Raw genomic sequence first — 15,185 nt, 5'->3', positions numbered from 1 at the left:
AGAATTCCTCATATCAGTGAGGTCATATGATACATGTCTTTCTCTGATTGACTTATTTTGCTCAGCATAATACCCTCCAGTTCCATCCACGTCATTGCAAATGGCAAGATTTCATTCCTTTTGACGGCTGCATAATATTCCATTGAATATATACACCACATCTTTTTTATCCATTCATCTGTCGATGGACATCTTGGCTCTTTCCATAGTTTGGCTATTGTGGCATTGCTGCTATAAACATTGGGGTACCACGTACCCCTTCGGATCCCTACATTTGTATCTTTGGGGTAAATACCCAGTAGTGCAATTGCTGGGTCATGTGGTAGCTCTATTTTCAACTTTTTGAGGAACCTCCATACTGTTTTCCAGAGTGGCTGCACCAGCTTGCATTCCCACCAACAGTGTAGGAGGGTTCCCCTTTCTCCACATCCCTGCCAACATGTCGTTTCCTGACTTGTTAATTTCACCTCACACCAGTCAGAATGGCTAAGTTTAAACATTTTTATTAGGGATTGTTTATTTTCCTGAGATATAATGTCTGATTTACCAAAAGAACCATACTGTTAAGATTCTCCTGAGCTCTCCTGATTATATTTGTGTTCAGTTTATCACTAACTAGGCTAGACAGGCTCATAGTCAATTATGAGTATAGAACAGTGGTTCTCAAACTTTATGTGCATCATGATCACCTGGAGTGCTTGTTGAGACAAAGATTGCTGGGTCCCACCCCTAGAGTTTCTGATTGAGATGATCTGGGTTGAGCATGAGAATTTGCACTTCTAACTGGTTCCCAGGTGATGTTGATGCTGCTGGTCTAGGGAGCACACATTGGAACCACTTGTGTAGAAATACTTAGCCAATGAAAAGTATTATTAACAGTTCTGAAATAGTCCATCAGTTTTACAACCAGCTCTTGAGAACATTTTTGGGTTAAGGTAGTGTACATCAATCTGGAAATGAAAGTAATATTACTTTTAACTATTCTCTCTTAAGATGTTTTTTAGCCCAGGGAACAACTTCCTGTTTGATAGAAGGAGCTCCTTCTCATATCCTATAGGAGTTTTTGTCCATATTACTCTTCCTCCAGGAAATGTTTATGTGTGGGAGCGGCTGCTTCTCATTTGGTTCAGATTTTCATGCTTCACTGGTCAGATGTCCTCATTTTATTTCACATTCATCTTTCCATTAATATTAATGATGAATCCCAAGTTGTGATTAATTTGAACCTTTTGAATAAATACTCACTTTATGGTGCCTTGAAACATGTGTACCATAGACACTGTATTTGCATGTAGAATCAGATCCACTACCAAATATATAATTATTTTTCAGAGGTTATAAATTCATGTGTTCCATTAGGTTATATATCATATGGTCAGTTTGCAATAAATCAACTTAAAAACCAAGTCCTTTCAACATTAAGTATATATTGTATCATAACAAAATTTAAGTCTTGACAATTGCCCTTAAAATTTTTCAGGGAGACATTGTATGTGAGGGTGTATGATTGAAAGAATAAATATTAATTCTTTGTAATGTAATAAACTAATAACTGTTTTGCTTTTGTAAAATTAAGATTACACAGAGAAATGTAAATATATGCGTGGCTAAATGATGTGTTCTTTTTTAAGGTGGACAGCAGCAAAGAATCAGCTGAAGCAGCTTGCGATATATTATCGCAACTGGTAAATTGCTCTTTAAAAACACTTGGACTTATTTCAACGGCTCGGCCAAGCTTTATGGATTTACCAAAGGTATTTGCTGGTTTTGTTATTGGCAGTTACTGAGAAATCAAATGAAGCCCTGCCCATTTCTTGCAGTGACAATGAGAGTGTAAGAAAAATAGTATACTCAGTGGAAAACTGGTTACTATTTAGATGGTTAGGCAATAGGATTTTTAAAAAAGCTTTTCCTTTTTCTGATTACCTTGTGCTTCTTGATGGGAAAAGTTTGAATGAATTTGCAGAGGGTTCAGCAGGACATACTAAAAGAGACTAAGTAAAACTGAGAAACAAGCATATTAGAAAAAAGACATGTAGCAGCCCCTTTTTGGACTTTCAGAGCAGATTGGTGAAATTATAATCAAAGAAAAGTAGACAGTGCCAGTAGTAAGAACAGGTATAGCTTATAAAATCTTCTGGTAAATGTGTGAAGATTTATTCTTGAGCAAAAATTAGTGCAGCTTGGATTAATGCATAGATTTTATTTAAAGAAAACTTTTTTTTTTTTTTTTGGTGAAGAGTGAACTATTTATATTCATTATATATATGTTCTAACATAATCCTGCATGTAATTATATGGTGTCTCTAATAACTAGTCTCAAAGTAGAAAAATAAGTGTACGTTTTTAAAGATTTATTTAGTTTATTTTTTAATTTTTATTTATATTTTTTAAAGATTTTATTTGACACAGAGAGCACAAACAGAGGGAGCAGCAGAGGCAGAGGGAGAAGCAAGCTTCCCGCTGAGCAGGGAGCCCAGTGTAGGGCTTGATCCCAGGACCCTGGGATCCTGACCTGAGCTGAAGGTAGACGCTTAACGGCTGAGCCACCCAGGCGGCCCTATTTATTTAGTTTAGAGAGAGAGCACGCTCGAATGTGAAGGAGGGGCAAAGGGAGGGGGAGAGGGAGAGAATCTCAAGAAGAATCCCCACCCAGCGTGGAGCCCAATGTGGAGCTTGATCCCATGACCCCGAGATCATTACTTGAGCTGAAATCAAGAATCAGACGCCCAGCCAACTGAGCCACTTAGACACCCCAAGTGTGCATTTTTAGAAAGGCAATTGATAAAGGCCCCCTGAGTTGTTAGCTAATGTTGGGTAGGTTAGCATCCAGCAATAATTTGAAAGGTTTTTTTCAGAGTACACTGCAAACTAAAATATAGATACCTATTTAACACACCTAACAGTTTAATTTACTAGGGTGATTCAGGAAGAAATAGTATTAAATTGAGTGTGTGTTATAACCCAGGTGGTAATGGAATGGAATATCAGTAACAAATGTATCACCAGTTGATTACAAAGTCTTAATTGATTTTATTTTTTGAGAGAGAGTGAGCATGAGTGGCTGGGGCCGGGGGCAGAGTGAGAGGGAGAGAGAGAATCCCAAGCAAGCTCCACACCTAATGTGGAGCCCAACATGGGGCTTGATCTCAACGACCCTAAGATCATGACCTGAGCCCTGTGTGCCCCTTAATTGATTTTTTAAAAGTTTCTTTACATACATTTGAGATAAAATGTTTTCCTCATGTAAGGTAAGGGAGATGGGTAAGATACTCTGTTCAACATTTTAAGATTGTAAGTAGGTGGGTCAGAGCACTGTGGTTCTCAAACTTAATGTACATGAAAATCACCTTTAGAAACTTTGAGATTTTGGATTACTTTCCCTATTCGATTTTCCCCCTCCTATGAGCAGTCCAGGAGATTCTGATTAAGTCAGTTAGAGCACTGACTTACATGGGAAATGATATATTCTGAATTGATTTTCTATGTACATAGCATAGCTAAAAAACAAATATATAGTATAAAACATACCATATTAAAAGGTATGCGGAACAAATTTAATTTCCTTTTTTCTTACTACTAAGGATTATCATTATACATATCTAGTACTAGTACTTTAGTAGTTTTTTCTTTGGGTACTATGATGCATCTAGTAGGATGGCTTCCTTCCTTAATTAAATGGGTCTAAGATGCTTATATTGTTCCCCCTCCCCACCTCCCACCCCCATTTTGGCTCTTGTAGAAGATTGAAATAGGATATTGCTATATCTTGGAAATACTGGGAGAGCTGAAGAGAACATGAAAGAAGTGTATTTGACCAGAGATAAATCTGAGGGAAATGAGGAAAAGGCAGTGATACAGTCATGAGTATACTAATGACATGTGACTGTACAAGATATAATTGAGTTTGATGCCAAAGTTTTAGGAGAAAGCTATTAACATTTAAATAGGTCAGAATTTAATTAACCAGTTACTTAATTGTAGGGGAAAAGAAAGTTAGGGTATGTGATCATGAAAATGGTGTTTCATTGTACTTTCTTGGCTGTTAGCCTACCCTCATTCCTTTTAACTGCTGTAGTGAATTTATAAAGCTAAATGGAGAGTGAGATTGGTTATGTAGAGGAAGATGTTGGAGCATATGTTTACCTCTCTTTCCTACTCCTGGATTCTTTGTCCATTGGTTTTAGCTGATTCCAAGTTACATACTCTGACCATGCTTTAATTCCTGCTATACTACAGTGGTTCCTTCAGGTCAGATTCTGTGTCCAACAGATAATTACATGTATATAATAAATGCAATAATAACTGGTACATTTGTGGGAAAATACATTAGAATAAAATGGCTTGAAAATATTATAGATAATTTAACATATTTAAAGGAGTTTTAAACTTGGAATTTTATTTAGGTGTGATTTTCCTTATTTTAGAATAAAATTTTCTTTGAGCTTTTATATTCCAAGTGAGTCTTTCATAGCTTCTGAGTTGATTTTTATTATAATTTTTAATGATTATGCCAATAATAATTACTATTTTAATGGTCATTATCAGACCAAAAAAGAATGTGGTTCAGTGTTATAAAACACTGGAGTAGGGTTTCCAGATGTGATATGAAGTATCGGAGAGGTATTCTCATCCTGGAATCCGTAATTTGTCTTTTTACTTACCAGTGATTATTGTGATTTAGGACTCACCCTGTGGCTTGAAATCTCTTTCTTCTACAGCTAAAAAGATTTTCCTCAAAGATCGCAAATAGTCACCTCTCTTTTTTACCATATCCCCAACAACAGAGTGCAGGGATGCTACGCCTAAAACAGTAATATAACATTAGGGTTCAGATGAACCATATGTGAATTATATGAACACCCCCCCTTCTCATTTGTGAAAATTGCAACTGTTTTAATTTTTTTGCTTTTCAGTCTCACTTTATTTCTGCACTGACGGTAGTGTTTGTAAACTCCAAATCCTTGTCCTCGCTTAAAATAGATGATACCCCAGTAGATGATCCATCCCTCAAAGTACTAGTGGCCAACAACAGTGATACACTCAAGCTGCTGAAAATGAGCAGCTGTCCTCACGTCTCTCCAGCAGGTATGTTGTGGTTTTTGCCAGATGACATGTTAGTAAAATGTATTGATGTGTTTATCAAATTAAAAACTGTGACCATTAACCTTGTGGATGGGTTAATATGATTATTTCATCTCTATTGCATAAACATATTTTTAATGTCATAATACAATAGCATAAATTCTGTAGCATTCCTAGCCTAGACACTTATTTTCAACTTATTTTCTACTCTTATTTGGCAACTTGTGTCCAACCTGTGCAAGAAAATGGATAAATTAAAAAAAAAAAAAAAGATAGTATTAGATCTGCCTGAGGTGTCCCTTCAGGTTAGATAGAATTTTCTCTAATTGTAGTTGAGCCAGCAGGGTAGGTTTTTTTTTTTTTTTTAAAGATTTTATTTATTTATTTGACAGAGAGAGAGAGAGAACAAGTACGCAGAGAGGCAGGCAGAGGGAGAGGGAGAAGCAGGCTCCCTGCTGAGCAGGGAGCCCGATGCGGGGCTCGATCCCAGGACCCTGGGATCATGACCCGAGCCGAAGGCAGCCGCTTAACCGACTGAGCCACCCAGGCGCCCCAGCAGGGTAGGTTTTGAATTAGCAATTTAATAATTGCTTTTCTTCTCACTGTGTAAAGGGAGGAGAGTTGTGCTAAAGTTGCCATCTTACATTTTGCAAGATAACCCTATTCCTACATTGAATTTTGGAGCTGAGAGCCCATTGAATGGGGAATAGCATTATGAAAGCTCTTTCTAACTTTTATAGAATTTTCTAAGCATTACTACATTATTCAGTTTGAGATCGTTTAAATTCCAAATGGTTCGTATTGTAAAGTAAGTATAAACTCGCACTTGGTATTACTACTCTCTGATGCTTCACTTCTGACACATCCTCCCACTATTGACATCCCTCCCAGTCTTTTGGCTGTGTTACTTGGGAAACCTGTTTTTAAGACACAGTGTTAAATCCTTCATGTCTTTACAGAATACTTCCCACCTTCTTGCCATAATTAAAGTCTGGCCTTCCCCCAAGAAAATGATTTCCTCTTGGATGGAGATTACTTACTTGTTGCCCATGTGTCCTACATGGAGGGTCTTGGTGATGGGAATGGCTAGGTCTATTGCAGTATTTCCCTAGCTGCTTCTGCCACTTCTAGATTATTACTGAAAGTGATTATCTGAATAAAATATAATTTAAGAAGAATGGACCTTTGGCATTTACTTCTGATGTGACCTTGGTTACATTTTCTATCTACAGTATAGGTTTGCTGTGAGAGTGTGGTCTATATTTCATAGCTTCATAGGGTACAAGGCCCTTTGTATCCTGATCTCCACCTATCTCTTTAATCTTATTTGCTATTCATTCACGTGCCGCTTTTACTTGAGTCCTACATAACTACAGTTCTTAGTCCCTGTGTGTGTGCTTAGTACATTGTACTTTGTGGAATACCGTCCCCCTCCCCCCAACTTCTTCATCTAGCTAACTCCAGGCCAGCCTTCAGAATTGAGCTCACATGATCCAGTTTTGTTCTTATTTCCTCTCTCTGGTTTAGATCCCCCATGTGTTGTTTCCGTAGCACTCTGAACATAACTTATAGCGCTTCCCATACTATAGGAGAGCCTTTGGGTCTCTGGTTTCTCTGTAAGACTATGAGTTCATTATTCTCTTTATCCTGGTCTGTCTCCTGTTCATTTACTTTATTAAACATGCACATCAATTCTGATAGTATGTGTAAACTTGCATGGTCTTACCTAATGGCTTTTGGGCAAGCTTTGTTCAGGAAGGGAAGGGAAATGAAAGAGGGTTACTTGTAATACTTTTTAATTTAAGAGTATAACCATAGAGGATTTTAATTTAAAATTTAACATATTTGCATATTTTCTTTCTATCTATATTTTGCATAGTGAGACTATTCTTTCTCGAAGTTGAAATTAAGGGCTATTTTCTATTTTTCTTCACTGAATATTTTATCAAACTTTTTTCCCATTTCATATAGTCCTTATAATTGTCTACTTGCTTGATTTCTAGGCACCATTCGATACTAGTGACTTGACTCTGATACTGTACTCTTGATTTTCCTCCTTCCTCTCTGATTGTTCCTACCATTTCTTTTACTGATTTCTCTTTTCATTCCTTAAATTTTGGTGTTTCACTGTGTTCTGTGCTGGGTCCTTTTTTTGTTTTACTATGCAAACTCTGGGCTGTGTCATGGTCATCTCTGGTTTGAGTTTCATTCTATATGTTAACACTTCCTACTTAGAGGTGCTCGGAACTCCAGAGCTATGCGTTAAGCTGCCGATGGCCCAGTTGCTCGAGAGTGTCTCACTGATACTTCAGACTCATAATGAACTTTCTTTTCCCTCTATCCAAATCTCTCGCCTTTTCCTTTGTGCTATCTCGTAAATGGTACCATCCATCCTAGTTGTCAGGGACCTGACAGACATCCTTGATTCTTCCTACCCTTTCTACATCCCTTCAATCACCAAGGTCTGGTGACTCCATCCCTAAAGTATGCCTTGAATCTCTGCGCTGTGGACTGAAGGTTTGTGTCGATCCCCTCTCCAATCCCCCTTCATTTTGCTGAAGCCCTAAGTTGCAATGTGGTGGTATTTGGAATTGGGTTGGGAGAGTTAGGTCATGAGGGTAGAGCTCTCATAAATGGGATTAGTGCCCTTATAAGAAGAGACAGGAGAGAGAAGATCTCTTTGTCACCATGTGAAGACACAGCAAGAAGGTGGCTATCCACAAGCCAGCAAGAATTGTGGTCCTCACCAGAACCCCACCATGCTATTAACATCCTGATGTTGGACTTCCAGGCTTCAGAACGGTGAGGAATAAATGTTTATTGTGTAAGCCACCCTGTCTGTGGTATTCTGTTAAACAGCCTGAACTAAGACACTGTACCTTTCTTCATCTCCACTCTTACTACTCTAGTACAGGCCCCCATAATTTTTGTGCAGGGCCCTCTTTTTTTTTTTTTGAGATTTATTAAAAGAGAGCAAGAGAGTGACAGAATGTGAGCATGAGTGGGGTGGGTAGGAGGAGCAGAGGGAGAGGGATAAGCAGACTCTATGCTCATCGAGGAACCCGTTGTGGGACTCGATCTCACCACTCTGAGATCATGACCTGAGTCGAAGTCAAGAGTCGGACACTTAACTGAGCCACCCAGGCGCCCCTGTGTAGTACCCTCTTAAACTGATTTCCTAACTTGCAGCCTGCTCTTCTTTAATGTGAGTTCCATGCTACAGACAGAGTAATCTTCCTAAAATACAAATCTGATTTTTTTCTCGTTTTCTTCACACTATGCTTTAGGTAAGATCCCAACTCCTTACTGAGGCTTACAAGGTCCCATATAATCTAGCCCTTGCCTGTCTATTGGGCTTCATCCATAAAGATGTTACCTTACTTGCATTACTATATGTTGAGCTCCCTTTAGTTCTTAGAAGGTTTGTGTTTTCTTCCATGTCTGGGTGTTTACATAGGAAATACTGTTCACTTTCCTTCTCCCTCACCTCTTGCCCTCACTTGATCCTTCTAATTCTTTATATCCCACTGTGTTAGTTCTGGGAAATCTTCCTTGATTCCCTTGTTATGACTCCCAGAGCATTCTTGTTTCATTATCTGCTGCCTTCTATTAGGATAAGGCTGTCTTGTTCATGTTGTATTTTATTGCGCTAGCACCAGGGCTTGACATGAAGACACTTCTTATTAAGTATCAGCTGAAATAATCAACATTTAGTTACTTAGTATTCTGTGTTGTTGGTAAGCCACCATTTGTCTTATAATTCTTTTAAGGTTGGCTACTTCTACATTTTTGCTGTGATTTAAAAAAACTATTTTGGCGCATAGCGGTTTGCTTCTACTAATTTCTTCCATAAGACAGAGATGATTAAGTAGAAGAACTAGGTCAGAGGTTCTGGATCTTCTTTATGCTTTTTACTGTTTTTTCTTCTAAATGAGTTGTGTGAATTGATAATACCACCGATAATGAATTTCTGTGCAAGTTATAGCATATATCAGTCTTTCATTTCTTTTTATTTCCAAATAATATTCCTTTGTATGGATATATGCCACGTTTATCTGTTGTTCATTTGATGGATATTTGGGTTGTTTCCACCTTTTGACTGTTACGAACAATGCTGCCGTGAAAACTCAAGTAAGATTTTCTGTGGACATAAGGCTTAATTTCTTTTGGTTATGTACCTATGAGTGGAATTGCTGAATCATATAGTAACTGAGTTTTCTTTTTTTTTTTTAAAGATTTTATTTATTTATTTGAGAGAGAGAGAGCACATGAGAGGGGGGAGGGTCAGAGGGAGAAGCAGACTCCCTGCCGAGCAGGGAGCCCAATGCGGGACTCGATCCAGGGACTCCAGGATCATGATCTGAGCCGAAGGCAGTTGCTTAACCGACTGAGCCACCCAGGCGCCCCTGTTTGAGTTTTCTATTGCTGCGTAACTAACAACTACAAATTTAGCAGGTTAAACCAACACTGATTTAGTAGTATCATAGTTCTATAGGTCAGAGCTATAGGCTTTGCTCAGCCAGCTTGTCTGCTTAGCTAGAGAAGTTCTGAGTCTGACTTCTTTTTTTTTTTTTTTTAAGATTTTATTTATTTATTTGAGAGAGAGAATGAGAGACAGAGAGCACGAGAGGGAAGAGGGCAGAGGGAGAAGCAGACCCCCTGCCGAGCAGGGAGCCCGATGTGGGACTCGATCCTGGGACTCCAGGATCATGACCTGAGCCGAAGGCAGTCGCTTAACCAACTGAGCCACCCAGGCGCCCCTGAGTCTGACTTCTTTTCTGCAACTGGACTCAGCTTTTGAAGTGCTCATGTGATTAGATTAGCACCACCTGGACAATCCTAAAGCCAACTGTGCTGTATAACGTAACATAATCATGGGAGTGGTATCTTACCACATTTACAAGTTCCAGAGGGTTAGGTTGTGGAATCTTGGGGACCACTTTTAGAATTATGCCTGCCACAACTGCTTTAATAGTTACCAATGGTATCTGTTTCTTTTATTTGCGTCTTTGGTTACCGTTCCCCATGTATTTGTTTTCTGTCAGGCTTTATGAGATTATAAAGAACAGAGATCAGGTTATCTTGGGTAATGATTTATTTCAAAGTATATCCACACCTTATGGAGAACAAAAACTGCGGTGGCTGAAGAGTGAAGCACAGATGTCTTTTTTTTTTTTTTTTTTTTTTTAAAGATTTTATTTATTTTAGGGATGCCTGGGTGACTTGGTTAAGCATCTGCCTTTGGCTCAGGTCATGATCCTAGCTAGGGTCCTAGGATCGAGTCCCGCATCAGGCTCCTTGCCCAGCGGGGAGCCTGCTTCTCCCTCTGCCTCCCGCTCTCTCTGCTTGTGCTCTCTCTCTCTCTAAAATAAATGAAATCTTACTTATTTGAGAGAGAGAGAGTGGAGGGGGAGGAGCAGAGAGAGAGAGACAAGCAGACTCTGCACTGAGCACGGAGCCCCAGCCTGAGATCATGACCTGAGCTGAAACCAAGAATCAAACACTTAACTGAGCCACCCAGGTGCTTCAGCACAGATGTCTTTTATTCCCTCTTTTGTGACTCCTATACTGATGATTCAGTTTCTCTCTTCACTGATTCTATTGCCTATAGTCTCCTTCCACTGCTATTAAGCTTTGTCTTATTGATGCCTCTCTGTCTTGTCACTTCTCAACCAGTAGTTAAGCACATGAACTTAAGAGTCAGTTTGTGTTTGAATTCCAGCTTTGCTGTCTTTAGGTGCATCAACTTCAAAATAGAAATAACTGGGGCACCTGGGTGGCTCAGTTGTTAAGCATCTGCCTTTGGCTCGGGTCATGATCCCAGGGTCCTGGGATCGAGCCCCGTATCGGGCTCCCTGCTCTGCGGGAAGCCTGCTTCTCCCTCTCCCACTCCCCCTGCTTGTGTTCCTGCTCTTGCTATCTCTCTCTCTGTCAATAAATAAAATCTTAAAAAAAATAAAAATAAACTTACTTTTCTAGATTTTTTTGAGTATTCATGGGATAACGTATCTAGTACCTGACATATCATACTTATACAATAAATAGTAGATAATATGATGTGTGTTTTGTTCCTATCCTTGTTTCTAAACACAAGAAATAAATGGTTTGAATGGATCATTTATCAAGTAGTATAGGCTGTCTGGTTGGGGTAGAATTTTTATACTAGGCCATTTCACTGACCAGGTACTGACCTTTGGTAAGATCTGCTGCTGTTAGAGGTTTGGTGCAGTTCTGAAGCATAGTGCCTTAAGTATAGGGAAACATTTATAGAACTGTTTTTTGGTTATGTGAGAATATGTTATATTTAATATTTCCATTAATGTGAATTTGTTTATTATCTTTGACTCATTTATCTAGTGGTATCTTGGTATTTTTTTTCTTGGAAATTTGATAAGTTTAATACACTATTAGCAGTTAAAACTTTGTTGCTCATGTGTTAGAAATCTTTTTTAAAAAATTGTCAAATGTTTTATTTAGTTACATCGATTCTTTTATATGGCTTTACCTTTTTTTTTCTTTTTAATTAGGATTAAGTTTTCAATTTCAAAAAATGTCCTTTGGCCTTTGTAGCAATGATCATATAATTTTTCTTGGCTTAACCTGCAAGTTTGGTATTAATAATCAGTTTTTTAAAGAATATGACACTGTCCATTTGTTACTGGGGTAAACTTTACTTAGTTATGGAATGTTAACATACAGCTAACACTTGAACAACATGGGTTTGAACTTTGTGGGTCCACACACGGGGATTTTTTACAGATTATTTTTACAGATTATTATAGATTTATACTATAAATATATTTCCTCTTATGATTTCCTTAGTATTTTCTTTTTTCTAACTTTATTGTAAGAATGTAGCACAAAATATATTTAACATACAAAATATGTATTAATTGACTATGTTATCAGTAAGGCATCTGGTCAACAGTAGGCTATTAGTGGTTAAATGTTTGAAGAGTCGGGGCGCCTGGGTGGCTCAGTCGTTAAGCGTCTGCCTTCGGCTCAGGTCATGGTCCCAGGGTCCTGGGATCGAGCCCCGCATCGGGCTCCCCGCTCGGCGGGAAGCCTGCCTCTCCCCCCTCCACTCCCCCTGCCTGTGCTCCTCTCTCAATGTGTCTCTCTCTGTCAAATAAATAAATAAAATCTTAAAAAAAAAAAAAAAAGATTAAATGTTTGAAGAGTCCAAAGTTATGCATAGATTTTTAACTGTACAGGGGTCAGTGCCCCTAACCCCAGTGTTGTTCAGGGGTCAACTGTATTTATTAATAATTTATGATCTAAGTTGTTAAATGAGCTTCATGTCTTTTTAAGGTATCAGATTTATAGAATTAGTAATAGGTTTTTAACTGTGACTGTCTGCTAGTCCAACCATATAACTGAATTTTAAATTGTATAGCTTTGTGATAGGGAAATATGGTAAACCTTTATTGTGAGACCTGTACTTGATTAAATTTTTTGAACAGATGATGAATTTATACAAAAATTTGTAAATAATTAGGTCTTTTTTCTTTCAAGGTATCCTTTGTGTGGCTGATCAATGTCATGGCTTACGTGAACTGGCCCTGAATTACCACTTGTTAAGTGATGAATTGCTGCTTGCTTTATCTTCTGAAAAACACGTCCGATTAGAACACTTGCGCATTGATGTGGTTAGTGAGAATCCTGGACAGACACACTTCCATACTATTCAGAAGAGCAGCTGGGATGCTTTCATCAGACATTCACCAAAAGTGAACTTAGTGATGTATTTTTTTTTATATGAAGAGGAATTTGATCCTTTCTTTCGGTATGAGATACCTGCCACCCATCTTTACTTTGGGAGATCAGTAAGCAAAGATGTGCTTGGCCGTGTGGGAATGACATGCCCTAGACTAGTTGAACTAGTAGTATGTGCTAATGGATTACGGCCACTTGATGAAGAGTTAATTCGCATTGCAGAACGTTGTAAAAATTTGTCAGCTATTGGACTAGGGGAATGTGAAGTCTCATGTAGTGCCTTTGTTGAGTTTGTGAAGATGTGTGGTGGCCGCCTGTCTCAGTTATCCATTATGGAAGAAGTATTAATTCCTGACCAAAAATATAGTTTGGAGCAGATCCATTGGGAGGTGTCCAAGCATCTTGGTAGGGTGTGGTTTCCAGACATGATGCCTACTTGGTAAAGACCGAATGATGTGTAGGGCATGATGAATAGCACCTTAACATTAAGCATATTGTATTATAATAAGAGTTTATTTCCTGTAGTTCTGATGTAATTCTATTTTGTGGCATGGAAATTTGATACCTGCATTGAATATGTAAGGATGTTATTGGAAGACCTATGGACCAGTTTCGGTCAGAAAACTTCCATCTCTTTCTTTAGCCTAATAGCAATCAAAGCTCAGAAAAAATCTTTTAAAATGTGGTTCAGATCTGAAAGTAATAACCAGTTATGAAGATTAACAGTCTGAAAGAAACAAAACCTATACTAGTCTCTGAGAAGTGAGTACTAAGAGGTTTTCCAAAGTTACGTTCTCTATGCATTTTTTTAAAAATGTAAACTTGACATTTTAGGGTCTTCAGTTATACATACACCTGTTATAAGGTGTTTAATATAGCTCAGGACAGAGCATTTTGTGAGAAAAAATGTAGGATATGTCGTACCAAATTAAAGAGATTGGTTGAATGTTCTGAAATATGTTACAGAGCTGTTTAAAGAGGTATGTGTAAGTAATTGGATCTCTTAGAAAACTGGAAGTGTCACAGTGGTTATTATAGAGGGATAATAAACAGAGCCAAGATCAAATTAAAAGAAAAAAACAGGAAGGGAGGCAGTGTTTAACTTTGTATAAACTTTCAGGTTTGCTCTATAATCTGCTAAACCATATAAATTCTTTTCTGTGATGTTACTATGTATGCGACACTTTGAGGCATCCAGTGTAAAGTAAGGAATGCTTTACCAGTTCTCCTTGGTTTTATCTTTGTTAAAGCTAGTTTTGAAGTATTATACAATAATTGAAATGAAAAGCTAAAGCCAAATTAAAGTAATTAAAGTAGAACTTTACAATGTTTATAAATTATTTCCATGAAAGAATATTATTTCCAGTGAATTTTAGTGATGGCTCATTTTTCCATTTTGGAATTAAATAGTTATATAAGTAGAGCTTATCTAAATCATAAAAGGAGCACCAATTGTACAGTTCAGCATAAACAAGTAAACTTAAAAGAGGATATATTTAAGTTCATAATCATATTTTTGAGTAAATATTCTCAGTGGACTGGAAAATTTTAATAGAAAAATGTCTGAAGTTTTGTGATTTTCATTTGGTTAAAATGCTATTTTATATTATTTAAGTTAGGTAGCATTTTTATTACTTTCATATGAATAAAGGTTATCCACACATTGCTGTAAAAATATTAAGTTTTGGGTTACATTTAGTTTTTTTAGGTATTATATAAGCTTTGATTCTGAGCACTAGTGCTAGTAGATAATACCTTTCCTAAGGGAAATTAGAAGTGATTTACCCCAGTGGACTAATATATTAATGCTTGAAACTTTTAGAAAGCATCTTGGTAATTATGGAAACAGTCTTACAGATCTAATCTATTTTTTTAAATAGATTACCTTCCTAAGAATAAAGTAAAAGGTGATTTTTCAAAAGTCATGGTATTCTGGCCACATAAATGAGAAGAAAAAAGGCTGATCCAGACTTGGAAGTTAAAAGCAATTATTGTAGTATTTTCCCATCTCACTAATAGTAAATAGCTTTGTACAAGAAATACCTGTGTTAGTGGATGAAGCTTTTTTTCCTTGAACAACTTTGGAAAATGGATTTGACAGTACATAATCAGTTCTACTAACCAAAGCTTTATTTGGAAATTTACTTTTTTGTACAAATTGAATTATATAATGCTTGAAATACTTTGTCACTTTATAACCAAAATGCATAGCACTTACTTTGTTTATACTGTAAAGTATATGTTAAATGCTTTTATCAATTTGAGAATAAAGATAGTTACTAATGCTGTTGTATTATTTTAATTTTTAAAAACTACCCTAACAAATGTACCTGATTTTCCAACAAGTGCATACAAATTTAGGGTTTTAGTTTCAAATTTGTATT

The 15,185-nt window shown here is 37.3% G+C and overlaps 2 protein-coding genes across 2 annotated transcripts in view; one reads left to right on the top strand and one right to left on the bottom strand.

Moving 5' to 3' along the window:
* Nucleotides 1–15,185, bottom strand: part of SCEL (sciellin) — a 732,032-nt gene that overhangs the window by 570,427 nt on the left and 146,420 nt on the right. The window lies entirely within an intron of this gene.
* FBXL3 (F-box and leucine rich repeat protein 3) lies at nucleotides 1,584–15,085 on the top strand. The gene is made up of 3 exons (XM_081815080.1): nucleotides 1,584–1,754; nucleotides 4,917–5,088; nucleotides 12,601–15,085. Exons 1-3 carry the CDS (start codon nucleotides 1,740–1,742, stop codon nucleotides 13,242–13,244), a joined length of 831 nt encoding a protein of 276 aa, XP_081671206.1. The 5' UTR covers nucleotides 1,584–1,739; the 3' UTR covers nucleotides 13,245–15,085.

This window comes from Leptonychotes weddellii, chromosome 3, assembly GCF_054177405.1.
Source record: "Leptonychotes weddellii isolate Sample4059 chromosome 3, ASM5417740v2, whole genome shotgun sequence".
NCBI classification, from domain to species: Eukaryota; Metazoa; Chordata; class Mammalia; order Carnivora; family Phocidae; genus Leptonychotes; species Leptonychotes weddellii.
Note: the sequence above shows the minus strand (reverse complement) of the source record. Positions and strands in the feature narration are given on the sequence as shown.